The sequence below is a fragment of the Nerophis lumbriciformis genome, linkage group LG03 (genome assembly GCF_033978685.3).
Source record: "Nerophis lumbriciformis linkage group LG03, RoL_Nlum_v2.1, whole genome shotgun sequence".
Classification (NCBI taxonomy): Eukaryota; Metazoa; Chordata; class Actinopteri; order Syngnathiformes; family Syngnathidae; genus Nerophis; species Nerophis lumbriciformis.
This window is the reverse complement of record NC_084550.2, coordinates 18,190,001-18,206,567: the sequence shown is the minus strand read 5'-3', so window position 1 is coordinate 18,206,567 and position 16,567 is coordinate 18,190,001. Positions and strand designations below refer to the sequence as shown.

Genomic DNA, 16,567 nt, shown 5'->3' with positions numbered 1-16,567 from the left:
CTCTACAGATTTTCTGAGCACTGGTCAGGCAGCGGCTTTTTGCGATTTCCTGTATAGGAGGAAGAGGAGTCCTGATGACTGGTATGGAGGGGGCCGTAGGCGCAAACTGGCAGCCTCGCTTCAGTCAGTCAACCCCAGGGCAGCTGTGGCTACAAATGTAGCTTACCACCACCAGGTGTGCATGAATGATGGGTTCCCACTTCTCTGTGAGCGCTTTGAGTATCTAATAACAGAAAAGCGCGATATAAAACCTAATCCATTATTATTATTATCTTTTCCGCCGTCCTCACCACTCTCTGCAGGGACTTCCAGTCAGAGGCATTGCAGGCTCCAGTCCAGACAGAGATGCAGTTGGTCAGTAGGCTCTCAATGCCTCTGTAGAATGTGGCGAGAACGGAGGGAGGGAGCTGTGCTCTTTTAATCCGACGCAAAAAGTGCATGCGCTGCTGAGCTCTTTTTACAAGAGCTCCTGTGTAGGGACCAGGTCAGTTATCTGCACCCCCAGGAACTTGGTGCTGCTTACGATCTCCACTGCTGTGCCGTTGATAAAGACGCTGACCAGAATGCCATTTGTTCACAACTAAATGGAATGCTTACGCTGACTATTTTTGGACTGGTAGTAGTCGATCCACAGCGATCGTTATGGCACACAACACCTCAATGCTAACAAGGGGAAATTACACTCCAACGACTGTCATTGGCTTTGACAGTAGGATGGCTGGTTTGCATCAAAACAGTTGTATTTTTCACTACAATAGGGCGAAACTATCCTTGCCCAGGCACACACTCTTGGTTTTGGAGTATAAATATTTGGGGTTTTGGATTTAGATCTGACCAATCTAAGTCTGAGTTCGAACTGATGAAGCCTCCTCGGATGAGAGGCGAAACGTCGAAGATAAACCAAACAGTCCAGTTGCGATCGATTGAATACCCTGAGATGATTAAGACATTATTCCTTTTTCAGGTGATAAAAAGCTGCGGATGTTATTGACTTAATGTGGCTGTTAAAGCTCAAGTCCGAGTCCGCTATTACCCCTAAATTTCTAACCCGATTACTCGGTTTCAGGGAGAGGGTCTCAAACTGACTATAGTTTCTCTTTGCTTCTGTGGGCCTCAAACAATGATTTCAGTCTTGTCTGAGTTAGGCTGAAGAAAACAGTTCTGCATCCACGGGATCTGTTCAAACGAATCAACAGGCCCACGTTCAGCATGACCAGTTCTGTGTCATCTAAATCAGGGGTCCCCAACCTTTTTTCCACCAGGGACCGGTTTAATGCATGCATTATTTTCACAGACCGGCATTTCACGAGTGGCAGATAAAAACAGCAAAAAATTTAGCATGAATAATCAACTCACTATATCGCTGAAATAATGGGAGCCCTGGGCGTGTTTTTTTGCAAAAAGATGGTCGCCGGCACGTTGATGGCATATACTATATACCGGTGTTTCTTAACCATAGGGCCGGGGCCCAGTGTTGGGCCGCGAGCGCCCCCTAGAATGTAATATATGTATTTTTTCAGCTGCATAGGCCACAGTGGTACTTAGTTGTAATACACTTTTCTACCACTTGGGGCAGTAATGACAATATAAAAACAACCGGAGTGAAATTCATGGAGAAATTTCTTAAGCGCAAAAATTATGACTAAAGTGGTATTTTCATTTGCACTTTAATTGTATTGACAGTTTAGTTAAAAAACATAATTTAGTTTAGTTATTTTAGCAGAACAATGTATATTGTATGTAAATTTATTTCGTCTAATCAGTCTGACCTAAGCCTAAGGTTTATTTGGTAAATTAATCATTTAATCTTTGTGATTAACTCATGCTTTTATATCATTTTACAAGGTAGGGAACTGTAAGTCGGTCAGATATTTTATTGTATTCAATATGATCAAAATCAAGAGTAATGACAATATAAAAACAACGAGAGAGAAATTCATAGCGAAATTTCTTAAGCGCAAAAATTATGACTAAAGTGGCATTTTCATTTGCACTGTAATTTTATTGACAGTTCAGTTAAAAAACATTAATTTAGCTAATTTATTTTAGCAGAACAATGTACATTGTATGTACATTTATTTTGTCTAAATCCGTCTGACCTAAGCTTAATTTATTTGGCAAATTAATAATTTAATCTTTGTGATTAACACATGCTTTTATATCATTTTACAAGGTAGGGAACTGTACATAGGTCAGATATGTTATTGTATTTATTATGATCAAAATCAAGAGTAAGATTACTAATTCAGTGTTAATATTGGAGTGGGCCCCGGGTCCCTCTGTAGTGTAGGTCCTAAGGTCAAACAGGTTAAGAACCCCTGCTATATACAATGTGTGGGGGGGCGTGGCCTGCGGACCGGCTTCGAGATCAGCGACAGGTGCGTAGATGACACAGCTGAGAGTGTTTCTCTACTCTCACTCTGACTCGTGTTCCACCATCAACAACTCTCTCCTCTCCTTTCCGACCGCTGCCTTTAACAGAGCGACAGGTGATCAGACAAACACGCTCAGCCGTGTCACCTACGCACCTGTCGCTGATCTCGAAGCCGGTCCTGGCACACCCCGCTTTGCTGCAGGTCCGCATGCCACGCCACCCCACACAATGACCCTGCAGATGAAAATTAAAACTATTAAAGGCTACAACCTGACACATTAAAATTGTATATGTTCATTAATGTACTATAACAAATGGCGACTTCCTGTCAGGAGTTGTAATATACATCTATAAACAAGCTTATTGCTGTGTTTAGTGGGACAGACGGAAGTTAAGTTGGAGAAAATGTGTTAGTTTATAAATCAATTCATGTTTCTCTGCGGCCCGGTAGCAAATACGTCATGGACCGGTACCGGTCCCCGGACCGGTGGTTGGGGACCACTGATCTGCATAGTTGTGGTAAGACACATTGAATCATAAATATGTCACATCATCTCGTGACTCTACCCAGCACCACTGAGCATCATAACCGAACAGAGTAGCCATCTTCTCATCCTCTTCTGTTGTGTCATCAGCTCGTGCGTCTCTCGGTGTAGTCGTGCATTCAAGTAAAACGCCGCCGATGGTATCGGCACATGTTTTTATGCCAAGTGATGGGAGAGTGTCAGAGCGCGGACTCTGCGAGTCTGAGAAATTGCTCGGACTTTCTTCAGCGCTCCTCCGGTCTGAATGATCGGCGGCGGCGTGTAAAGCGCCATCTGATGATTCCCCGTTAAAGCTTCCAGGCGGATTTTCAGGGTAGGTTGACCTTGGAATGTCCCTGTAAGAATACATGTCAATGAAGGAATTGGGCCCACATTTGATTAAGGGGAACTGCACTTTTCCCTGAGTTCTGTCTATCGTTCAAAATCCTTATGTGAGACAATAACTTTTTTTTTTCATGCATTATAAATCATAAATAAAACGCTAGCAAGAGTCAGCTAACAATGGAGGGAATGGGATTCGCTCTATTCCGCTAATTGCTTGGATTTTACTGACGTCGCATTCGACTCAAGTCCCTCCGCCCCGTTAAATATGCGTGGTGGTCTGTTCTCAATAGGTACTAGAGGCTGGGCCGATAAAACTTTATCAATAGATTTCATTTGTTTCAACTAATAAATGAACCAAAATATGACTTATTATATCTTTGTGGAAAATGTTGGACGCGGTGTGTTGTCGGGCTTATGGGATGTAATGCAAGTGTAAGCCACTGTGACACACTATTTTTCATTTCTAATTTTTTTATTATTTTTTTTATTAATGTTTTTAATGATGATATCAATGAGGGTTTGTTAATCACTGCTATCTTGAAATTGATACTAATATTGATGCTGTTGTCGTTAATGTTCATTTTAGTTTCACTACATTTGGATTTGTGTGTCCTCAATTGCTCTGTTTATTGTTGTTCTTGATGTTGCTGGGACGGGTTTGGTTTTGGAATTGGATTGCAGTGTTGTGGTGTTGTTGATTGATTAATAAATTCATTAATAAATATATATATATATATATATATATATATATATATATATATATTTATTTCATTATTTGAATTTGTTTTAACCATTAAATGAACCTAAAATATGACTTATTTTATCTTTCTGGAAAATATTGGACACATGGTGCCGTCAAGCTTATGAGATGTGATGCAAGTGTAAGTCACTGTGACACTATTGTTCAGTTTTTAAATGTCTTTATTTTATTTTTCATAAATGGCTGTGATGATAATGTAAATGAGGGATTTCTAATCACTGCTATGTTGGAATTCTTATTAATATTGAACACTGTTGTCGATATTATTCATTTTTGTTTGACTACTTTTGGATTGTTTTGTGTCTGTTTTGTGTCTGTGTCGGGTTTGTGTGTCCACTGTCCTCTCAATTGCTATTCTGAAGGTTGCTGGGCTGGTTTTGGTTTTCGAATTGTATTACTATGTTGGACTAGTAGTAGTAGTAGTAGTAGTAGAAGACAAAGAAAAAGAAGAAGAAGAAGAAGAAGAACAAAAAGAACAAACAAGAAGAACAAGAACACGAAGAAGAACAAGAACAAGAAGAACAAGAAGAAGAGCAAGAACAAGAAGAACAATAGCAAGAAGAAGAACAAGAAGAACAAGAACAACAAGAAGAAGAACAAGAAGAACAAGAACAAGAACAAGAACAAAAAGAACAACAAGAAGAAGAACAACAACAAGAAGAAGAACAACAACAAGAAGAAGAACAAGAAGAACAAGAACAAGAAGAACAAGAACAAAAACAAGAAGAACAAGAACAAGAAGAACAAGAACAAGAACAATAACAAGAAGAAGAAGACGAACAACAACAACAAGAAGAACAAGAAGAACAAGAACAAGAAGAACAAAAACAAGAACAAGAACAAAAACAAGAAGAACAAGAACAATAAGAAGAAGAAGAAGAACAACAACAACAACAAGAAGAACAAAAACAAGAACAAAAACAAGAAGAAGAAGAAGAAGAAGAACAAGAAGAACAGGAAGAACAAGAACAAGAAGAACAGGAAGAACAAGAACAACAAGAACAAGAAGAACAAGAAGAACAAGAAGAACAAGAACAAAAACAAGAAGAACAAGAACAAGAACAAAAACAAGAAGAAGAACAAGAAGAACAAGAACAAGAAGAACAACAAGAAGAAGAAGAACAATAACAAGAAGAACAATAACAAGAAGAAGAACAAGAAGAACAAGAACAAGAAGAACAAGAACAAGAAGAACAAGAACAAGAAGAACAATAACAAGAAGAAGAACAAGAAGAACAAGAAGAACAAGAAGAAGAACAATAACAAGAAGAAGAAGAACAACAACAACAACAAGAAGAACAAGAAGAACAAGAACAAGAAGAACAAAAACAAGAAGAAGAAGAACAAAAACAAGAAGAAGAACAAGAAGAACAAGAAGAAGAACAAGAAGAACAAGAAGAAAAAGAAGAAGAAGATTTTTTATGTGAGACAAGAACACATGGGTTTTTTTCCCCATGCATTGTAACTCGTAAATAAACACTAGCAAGAGTCAGCTAACAATAGAGGTAATGGGATTCGCTCTATTCTGCCTATTGCTTGGATTTTACTGATGTCACATTCGGCTCAAGTCCCTCTCCCCCGTTAAATATGCGTGGTGGTCAAGCGAGCTCTGTTCTCAATAGGTACTCGTAAGGCTGGGCCGATAAAACTTTATCAATATACAGTACAGGCCAAAAGTTTGGACACACCTCATTTCAATGTGTTTTCTTTATTTTCATGACTATTTACATTGTAGATTGTCACTGAAGGCATCAAAACCATGAATGTGGAGTTATGTACTTTACAAAAAAAACCTGAAAACATGTTTTATATTCTAGCTTCTTCAAAATAGCCACTCCTTGCTCTGATTACTGCTTTGCACACTCTTGGCATTCTCTCAATGGGCTTCAAGCATACCTGTGAAGTGAAAACCATTTCAGGTGACTACCTCTTGAAGCTCATCGAGAGAATGCCGAGAGTGTGCAAAGCAATAATCAGAGCACAACAGTTCGATATGTCTGGGAAGGCGACCGATGTATAATCCTTGATATCACTCGACAAATCTTCTTTTGATCAATTATAGGGATCTATTCCATTGCATAGTTTGACTTATTTTTTTTGCTCATATCGGATTTTTGCAGGACGATTTAAGCTTTTTTTGTACTCTGATTGATCGGTCTAAAGGTTTTAGAATCTGGGTGATAAGCAGATCCAGTAAGGAGCACTGTTTGACATATAAACTACAAACATAATAAAACAATCACTTACTGTACAATGTAGTGTTGTCCCGATACCAATATTTTGGTACCGGTACCAAAATTATTTTTGATACTTTTCGGTACTTTTCTAAATAAAGGGGACCACAAAAAATTGCATTATTGGCTTTATTTTAACAAAAAATCTTAGGGTACATTAAACAAATGTTTCTTATTGCAAGTTTGTCTTTAAATAAAATAGTGAACATACAAGACAACTTGTCTTTTAGTAGTAAGTAAACAAACAAAGGCTCCTAATTTAGTCTGCTGACGTATGCAGTAACATATTGTGTCATTTATCATTCTATTATTTTGTCAACATTATTAAGGACAAGCGGTAGAAAATGAATTATTAATCTACTTGTTCATTCACTGTTAATATCTGCTTACTTTCTCTTTTAACATGTTCCATCTACACTTCTATTAAAATGTAATAATCACTTATTCTTCTGTTGTTTGATACTTTACATTAGTTTTGGATGATACCACAAATTTGGGTATCAATCCGATACCAAGTCATTACAGGATCATACATTGGTCATATTCAAAGTACTCATGTGTCCAGGGACATATTTCCTGAGTTTATAAACATAATATGAATTTTTTAAAAACCAAAGATGTTGTGATGCCAAAAAATATTGACGTAATCATAGTAGTATCAACTAGATACGCTATTGTACTTGGTATCATTACAGTGGATGTCAGGTGTAGATCCACCCATGGCGTTTGTTTACATTTTGAAGCCGGTGAGCAACGGTGTGTAGTGAAGCATGTTTAGATATTCTTTGTCCTGCAGGGATGATACTTGTAAGAAACGTACTTTATTTGTTGCCATGGAGGCGAGGATTAGTGATTTAGAAGTAGCTAAAACAATGCAGACGGCGGATGTACGTTAGCAGTGGTCCCCAAACTTTTTGTAACTGCGGACCGGTCAACGCTTGAAAATGGGGGGGGGGGGTTTTATTTATTTTAATTTTTTTGGTCATAAAAAAGTGAGTATAAATGGGGAAAGCAGGTTTTTGGGGTTGGTGCACTAATTGTAAGTGTATCTTGTGTTTTTATGTTGATTTAATAAAAAAAAAAAAAAAACGTTTTTATTTATTTATTTATTTTATTTCTTGTGCGGCCCGGTACCAATCGATCCACGGACCGGTGGTTGGGGACCACTGTCTTAAAGCACCTCTTCCTGAGGGCGTTTCAGTGTTATAACTTCACCTTTATCGTCAGTTTGTAAGCCAAAATGCATCCGTTCTCCCTTTTCTGTCCAAACGCTGTGTCTGCTTGTAAGTACTCTGTGTGTGTGCGCTGCCGAACATGCTCCTCTGCTCGTAAACCAGCAATGACACAACGTGACGACGACGCAGCACTTTTCAGAGGCGGTATAGAACCTAATATGATTCATTAGTATCGCGGTACTATACTAATACTAGTACAATGTCTGCTCTCACTGGGATGTTTATATCTTCCCGTTTAGTTAAAGAATTACTCAGAATCGTCACGCAGGTAAAACAAAAAAAAGTTGGGGAAAACAAACGTCTTTGTGGGTATAAGAAAAAAGGGTATACCGTATTTTTCGGAGTATAAGTCGCTCCGGAGTATAAGTCGCACCGGCCGAAAATGCATAATAAAGAAGGAAAAAAACATATAAGTCGCACTGGAGTATAAGTCGCATTTTTGGGGGAAATTTATTTGATAAAAGCCAACACCAAGAATAGACATTTGAAAGGCAATTTAAAATAAATAAAGAATAGTGAACAACAGGCTGAATAAGTGTACGTTATATGAGGCATAAATAACCAACTGAGAAGGTGCCTGGTATGTTAACGTAACATATTATGGTAAGAGCCTTTCAAATAACTATAACATATAGAACATGCTATACGTTTACCAAACAATCTGTCACTCTTAATCGCTAAATCCCATGAAATCTTATACGTCTAGTCTCTTACGTGAATGAGCTAAATAATATTATTTGATATTTTACGCTAATGTGTAAATCATTTCACACATAAGTCGCTCCTGAGTATAAGTCGCACCCTCGGCCAAACTATGAAAAAAACTGCGACTTATAGTCCGAAAAATAAGGTAAGTTGAATGTTAAAGTTGACCAACATTCTACTATACAAGTGAGAGGCATGATTTATAATCTAGAATTAACTTTTACCAACCCAGAGGCGATGCAGCAGCTCACCGGCTTCGTATGTCAATACCTGCATAAGCTAGTTAGCGGCGTGGCGCGATTCCGAGAGTGGCCGTGCCAGCAACCTGAGGGTTCCTGGTTCAATCCCCACCTTCTACCGACCTCGTCACGTCACCCTTGCTCCTGATGGCTGCTGGTTAGCGCCTTGCATGGCAGCTCCATCAGTGTGTGAATGTGTGTGTGAATGGGTGAATGTGGAAATAGTGTCAAAGAGCTTTGAGTACCTTGAAGGTAGAAAAGCGCTATACAAGTACAACCCATTTACCATTTAACTGTGATCACGGCACCACTGAAAGTAGTGCCACAGCGTTGGCGCTTATAACAATATCGCTAATATCAGGTTAATTTTCAGCAGTGTTGGGACTAACGCGTTACTTTGTTAGTTAGTTTTGGCGGTAACTAGTAATCTAACGCGTTATTTTTTATATTCAGTCACTCAGTTACCGTTACTACATGATGCGTTACTGCGTTATTTTACGTTATTTTTTATGTAGTATCGGCTAGAAACAGAAGATCTGAGTGTGTTTTATTGCAGCGCTGCGGTGGAAAAGAAAAGGCGTGCTTTGCGTGGGTGGGGGCTCCCAGACCGTAGTTGAGGGGCGCAGGGGAGATGTTCCTCCAGGGCCTATGTACTTCGGGGCTAACAACCTTCACTTTACCCGGAAGACTGTTTTCACTGCTGGACTCTAGAAAGAGGTTCCGCAGCCTCCGAAGCAGAACCTCCAGGTTCTGTAACAGCTTCTTCCCTCAGGCCGTAAGACTCTTGAACGCATCATAATTAAATTAAATTATCCCCTCAACTCCCCCCAAAAAGGATTAACTCGCTGGAATAAAAAAGACAATATAACATACATCCATAAACGTGGACGCATGTGAAAAAGTGCAATATTTTTGTCTGTACAGTAATCTATTTAATTATTTATATATATATATTATATATATATATATATATATATATATTTATTTATTTTATATATTATATATATTATTTATATATATTTATTTATATATGCACCTTATTGCTTTTTTATCCTGCACTACCATGAGCTTATGTAGCGAAATTTTGTTCTTATCTGTGCTATAAAGTTCACATTTGAATGACAATAAAAAGGAAGTCTAAGTCTAAGTGGGTCTTTACAGCTGAGGGTGAATGACGAGGTCGGCGGTTTGTTGCAACTTTGTGACTTTATTGGACGCAGCCATCCACCAAGCTAAAGCACCTGCACCACTCACTGTCGCCGGTCCCTCACCTCTCTCGCCCACTCACTCACTGACGTCACTCACCTCACATTCTGTCATATCTTAAAGAGCCACACACACACACACATACGCTACTCTCATAACAACTTACAAGACATCATGGTGAAGCCAGAAGCCAAGTTTCTTAACATGGAGACATTCTCAATACTTTTATTTTGTCGAGCACAAAGAAAATAATCAATCAATCAATCAATCAATCAATCAATCAATCTTTATTTATATAGCCCTAAATCACAAGTGTCTCAAAGGGCTGCACAAGCCACAACGACATCCTCGGTACAAAGCCCACATAAGGGCAAGGAAAACTCACCCCAGTGAATAAAATAACATTTTAGTTAAATGCAAGTTGTGTCTTGGATCAAAGATCATATCTACTTAAAGTTAAAGTTAAAGTGCCATTATGTTGCAGCTATTTAAAATAGTTTCGTCAATTTGTTCTGGCCTGAACTAAATTGGCCCTTTGAAACATATCTTTGTCTTTGTGTGTTGTATGTAGACCACATTGCTTTCTGAGTTCAGTGATGCAAATGCATGTCAAGTTGATCAACACATTGTATTATTCTCCAGTGCAATAAAAGTACTGAAATGAAGGCTAAAAGGGCATTAATGGGAGCCTTAAAAAAAAAAAAAGTAACTAAATAGTTAATTTTCACAGTAACGCATTACTTTTTGGTGTTAGTAACTGAGTTAGTAACTGAGTTACTTTTGAAATAAAGTAACTAGTTACTGGTTTTCAGTAACTAACCCAACACTGATTTTCAGGTCACGCGATGTAAATGGAGAATTGTTAACAGAGTTTGGATGTTTTTTAAAAGGCTTTATGGGCGTAATAGATTAGTCCCATTAGCTGCACTATTAGCCACTTCGTAGTTGCCGTATATGAACAATTTTGAATGCATAAAAAAATGAAGAGGTGTTGTGAATGACAGGCAAAATTCCCCCAAATAAGTGCAGTTACCCCCTTTTTGAAACATGGCAACACAAAAAAAAGTGCACCTGCATGGAGATATGGAAGGTCCATGCTCCTCCGCCGTCACCAGGCTGCTCACACTTCCCGTCAAACTGCTGTCACAGCTGGCCAAGGTGGCGCGCTCCAGCATCAACCAGCGCATGGCCTCGATGCCCTCGTGCACGGACACCAGCTGGCGCAGGATCCTCACATCCGCGGAACGCAACCACCTCTGAGCGGAGAGTGAAGAATGGAGGGGATGACTTTATTGCTGCGGTGATGCTTCGATACAGTATTTCAAACCTCCTGATTGACACCACTGTGAACAAACAACTATATTCTGTTCGCATGACATTAAATTGATCGCAACTGGACTGTTAAGATTGTCGTAGAAGACCTATCCCCCACATAAAATGCCGTCTCAAGAAGGGAGATATGGTCTAAAACAGGGGTGTCAAACGTATGGCCTGCGGGCCAAACAGGTTTTAATCCGACCCGCAAGATAATTAAGTATAAAAATGAACTGCATTTTTTTTAATGAAAGTAACCGCAGTTCTAAATGTGTCCACTGGATGTCGCAATTCAAGTGTAACCCACGTCACACGTGACACCGTTTAAAGGGGACGTGTCAGCTGACTTTCAGCGGATGGCGCTACTCCAATCAGCGCAGGTGCAAGCAATCAGCTGGCAGCAGACTGGCGCACAATACCTTCTTTTTAATTATGAATTATCCAGTCAACGGATAAAATAACGAAACGGTAAGATGCAAAGACTCGAGGCCACGTGATCGTCATCTTTTGTAGTTTGAGTTCCGTGGAGCGCTCGCAATAAACGACACGATGTGCACCCTGAACTCCATTGTAAAAATGTGTGTTTCTACATTTATTTTATGCTCTAATCTACCATGTTAACATTGGGTAAGTTTGTAGTTATGTTACCTTGACTTCGACTATGGTGTCATTTTGATTATTGTTTTATTCAAATTATAATATTTAAATGATGATAAATAGAGATGTCCGATAATGGCTTTTTTGCCGATATTGTCCAACTCTTAATTACCGATTCCGATATCAACCGATATATACAGTCGTGGAATTAACACATTATTATGCCTAATTTTGTTGTGATGCCCCGCTGGATGCATTAAACAATGTAACAAGGTTTTCCAAAATAAATCAACTCAAGTTATGGAAAAAAATGCCATATTTATTATTGAAGTCAAAGTGCGTCATTTTTTTTAACATGCCTCAAAACAGCAGCTTGGAATTTGGGACATGCTCTACCTGAGAGAGCATGAGGAGGTTGAGGTGGGCGGGGCTGAGGTGGGGGGTTAAGGGGTAGCGGGGGGGGGGGGGGGGGTGTATATTATAGCGTCCTGGAAGAGTTAGTGCTGTAAGGGGTTCTGGGTATTTGTTCTGTTGTGTTTATGTTGTTTAACGGTGCGGATGTTCTCCCGAAATGTGTTTGTCATTCTTGTTTGGTGTGGGTTCACAGTGTGGCGCATATTTGTGTTAAAGTTGTTTATACGGCCACCCTCAGTGTGACCTGTATGGCTGTTGACCAAGTATGCGTTGCATTCACTGGTGCGTGTGAAAAGTCGTAGATATTATGTGACTAGGCCGGCACCCAAAGGCAGTGCCTTTAAGGTTTATTGGCGCTCTGTACTTCTCCCTACGTCCGTGTACACAGCGGCGTTCTAAAAAGTAATACATTTACCGATACCGAAAATTTTGAAACAGATACCGATAATTTCCGATATTACATTTTAAAGCTTTTATCGGCCGATAATATCGGCAGTCTGATATTATCGGACATCTCTAATGATAAATGAATGTGTTGTGGCAGTTGCGGATGTCACCAATGTGGTAAATACACTGTGACAAAGTCTAAGTTCATCATGTTCTTAATGGTGTTTTTCCTCAGAATTTTCAACCAAGTGTTTTGCCAAGAGGATTATTTGAAATATATACATTTTCAGAATGTGCTTGTTTTATTTTTGGCTAAAGTAAAACAAATAATCCAAACTTGTCTATATTTTTAACTTATTATGCCATGATTTTACCAGTCCGGCCCACGTGCAAATAGATTTTCCTCCATGTTGCCCCTGAGCTAAAATGAGTTTGACGCCCCTGCTCTAAAATCTATATCGTAAAATATATTATAGGCTAATATATTAACGATATACATCACAAGATATCGTTTGGTATATAAAAATTATAATAGAATAACCGCCATATTTTAAAAATGAGGTTTTTTGGGTTTTGTTTTTTTACATGAACATTTTTTTTATAATCAAAACAACGGAGCAATACCAAAATTGATAGTATCGATGCCACATACGTAGTACATATTACTTCATTGTCATCGGTTTGTTTACTACTTAGTAAATACAGTAAATCGTCATTTATCAGTAGTAGTTAAGTTAATTAGTTCCTGACCATGGTAATAGCTGATTATAACTAATATTTTTCATAGGTACAGCATTAAAAAAAACTGTTAGAGACCTTCTAAATATGATCTTTAACATTATGAGAGCCCGCTACACAGGAAATTAAACCAACATGGTTACCTTTACACTCTTAATTTATTATAATTATGCTGTATGAGGCTGAGCCAATCACTGGCCTCGGTGCTGAACAGCACATTCCGATTGGTTTGGTCTCATCTCATGTCCCATACAACTACAATATAGTATTGATGTTGTACAAACCCCGTTTCCATATGAGTTGGGAAATTGTGTTAGATGTAAATATAAACGGAATACAATGATTTGCAAATCCTTTTCAACCCATATTCAGTTGAATGCACTACAAAGACAACATATTTGATGTTCAAACTCATAAACTTTTTTTTTTTTTTTTTGCAAATAATAATTAACTTAGAATTTCATGGCTGCAACACGTGCCAAAGTAGTTGGGAAAGGGCATGTTCCCCACTGTTACATCATCTTTCCTTTTAACAACACTCAGTAAACGTTTGGGAACTGAGGAGACATATTTTTTAAGCTTCTCAGGTGGAATTATTTCCCATTCTTGCTTGATGTACAGCTTAAGTTGTTCAACAGTCCGGGGGTCTCCGTTGTGGTATTTTAGGCTTCATAATGCGCTACACATTTACAATGGGAGACAGGTCTGGACTACAGGCAGGCCAGTCTAGTACCCGCACTCTTTTACTATGAAGCCACGTTGATGTAACACATGGCTTGGCATTGTCTTGCTGAAATAAGCAGGGGCGTCCATGGTAACGTTGCTTGGATGGCAACATATGTTGCTCCAAAACCTGTATGTACCTTTCAGCATTAATGGCGCCTTCACAGATGTGTAAGTTACCCATGCCTTGGGCACTAATACACCCCCATACCATCACAGATGCTGGCTTTTCAACTTTGCGCCTGTAACAATCCGGATGGTTCTTTTCCTCTTTGGTCTGGAGGACACGACGTCCACAGTTTCCAAAAACAATTTGAAATGTGGACTCGTCAGACCACAGAACACTTTTCCACTTTGTATCAGTCCATCTTAGATGTGCTCAGGCCCAGCGAAGCCGACGGCATTTCTGGGTGTTGTTGATAAACGGTTTTCGCCTTGCATAGGAAAGTTTTAACTTGCACTTACAGATGTAGCGACCAACTGTAGTTACTGACAGTGGTTTTCTGAAGTGTTCCTGAGCCCATGTGGTGATATCCTTTACACACTGTTGTCACTTTTTGATGCAGTACCGCCTGAGGGATCGAAGGTCCGTAATATCATCGCTTACATGCAGTGATGTCTCCAGATTCTCTGAACCTTTTGATTATATTACGGACCGTAGATGGTGAAATCCCTAAATTCCTTGCAATAGCTCGTTCAGAAATGTTGTTCTTAAACTCTCGGACAATTTGCTCACGCATTTGCTCACAAAACGGTGACCCTCGCTCCGTCCTTGTTTGTGAATGACTGAGCATTTCATGGAAGCTGCTTTTATTATTATTATTTATTAATTATCCTGTTCACCTGTGGGATGTTCCAAATAAGTGTTTGATGAGCATTCCTCAACGTTCTCTGTAACTGTTGCTACTAATAATTATTATAATTTGTTTTATTTCTCTAAAAACAGAATAATAAGTTAAGTTCATAAAAGGGAATTCAAATCAAAATGCATAAAAGTTCATAAGAAGGCTATATTTAAGTTACTATGGTTAAAAATGTAATTTCATGTCTTTTTGTTAAGTTTGTGGGCATACTTTTATTTTGAAGTGTCCCGTTTGGTCTGTCGTCTGATGTAAGGAAGCTACTTCCGGGTATGCATTTTTTGATGCAATGTGAAGGCAGAAAGAGAGAGACTGACTGTCATGCAGGCCAACGAGGTATTTGTTTGTCATTTCTGTTTGTATTTACTTCGGTAAAACGTTTGATCCACATGCTGTGCATGTTGTTATTTTTACGTTTGTAACATGCTTTATTTTCTTTCAGCTTTCACTGTGAATTTGAAGGGAAAGGAAGCCTTCAAATAAATCAGTTCAAGAAAGCCATTGTGTCTGTGCTGTTTGGAGGGAGCTACATCCTCAGTCTTTTTTGCCACTTGTGCCAGCTTTTTGGAAACATGTCGCAGGCATCAAAATCCAAATGAGCTAATATTTGCAAAAAAAAAAAACTAGATATAGATAAGTATATAGTCTTTGCAGTCTATTCAATTGAATATAAGTTGAAAATGATTAGCAAATCATTGTATTGTGTTTTTATTCTGTTTAAGAAATATTTACCATTTCTTGCTTTAAGTGGCTCAATTTGGAGGAAAGATCATCAGGAGGATGGCGGTCCTCTGTCTGGCCGACGTCCGAGTCCACATCCTCCCTCATCCAAAGCAGAAGACTTTCAGGTGTTTTCCTGCCAACTTTACCTTCCAGCTCCTTTAAATGTGGAAATGTAACATAAACCTCAGAGTCCTCGTCGGCCATGTTGCTTTATACTTCCCGTTAATGAAGAGGGAACGGCGCTCATTTGAACGCCAGCAGGTGAGTCCTCTACCAACAGTCCATTGAAAAGCGACGACAACGTAGCGAAATGAAAAGCTCTTGTGCCGCCATTGAGAGCGTAGAAGATGCTGGTTTTGATGAAAAAAGACGCCAAACAATGGCAGAAGCTTCATTATTGACACCTGCTGCTGTGTGGACGTGACGAGCGCGCATGCGCCAGTAATGTATATGGGGTCACGTGACTACACACTGACAACAGTTTATGTAAACAGCAGGCCACGATACTGTTTAGTCGACATTTTTCAATATAATTGAATGATTATGGGATTTTTGTCTTTAATTTTTTGATTATTTTTGTATTCTGAATAAAACAGGGTTTTAGGCGAACAACAATTTAACATATTTTACACTACGGATTTTTTTTTATTTTTATATTTTTTTTTTTTTTTTTTTTTTTTTTTACAATTCCCACAATGCATTGCCGGTACGGGCGGAAGTTACATTCCAAAACTGACTTGACTCAGGGCGGCGTTCATTTAACCAGTAATATTCATAATGCCGATGTCGTTTGTTTTAATGTAATAAAATAATAAAATTCTTCCCTGATTCCCAAAGAGCTTTATTCTCCTTAATCACTGAGTTTTGAAATAATATAATTAAAAAATATATATATTATATTCCTGTACAAAGTGTTTAAGAATATTGCTAAAATGTACAGTTATACTACTGTACAGTGTAGTGGTGAGGAACTTGTAGGCTGCAATACATTTTATCCAACAGCAGAGGGAGACAAACATTGCCACATACAACTTACACATGTAGAAAAGTAACACAAGTTGCCAACATTTACATAAAACAATATGCTGAGCGCGCATGCGCCAGTAATGTATATGGAGTCACGTGACGACACACAGTTTATGTAAACAGCGGGCCACGATACTTTTTACTCGACATATTTCAATATCAT

General features: G+C 38.7%; 1 protein-coding gene across 1 annotated transcript; it reads right to left on the bottom strand.

Annotated features, from left to right (window-relative positions):
• Positions 1-202: 202 nt before the first annotated feature.
• On the bottom strand, positions 203-15,878 carry LOC133575677 (uncharacterized). Its single transcript, XM_061928401.1, has 3 exons — positions 15,388-15,878; positions 10,694-10,878; positions 203-3,254 (listed from the first exon to the last, which is right to left on the bottom strand). Exons 1-3 carry the CDS (start codon positions 15,580-15,582, stop codon positions 2,909-2,911), a joined length of 726 nt encoding a protein of 241 aa, XP_061784385.1. The 5' UTR covers positions 15,583-15,878; the 3' UTR covers positions 203-2,908.
• Between the last annotated feature and the right edge of the window lie 689 nt (positions 15,879-16,567).

Excerpts from the sequence above, each read along its gene's own strand:
- LOC133575677 (XM_061928401.1), bottom strand. The coding sequence starts at position 15,582 with ATGGCCGACGAGGACTCTGAGGTTTATGTTACATTTCCACATTTAAAG. Across the intron at positions 10,879-15,387 it reads GCCACTTAAAGCAAGAAATG|AGGTGGTTGCGTTCCGCGGA; the intron begins GTAAATATTTCT and ends CTCTCCGCTCAG. Across the intron at positions 3,255-10,693 it reads CCTTCCATATCTCCATGCAG|GGACATTCCAAGGTCAACCT; the intron begins GTGCACTTTTTT and ends GTATTCTTACAG.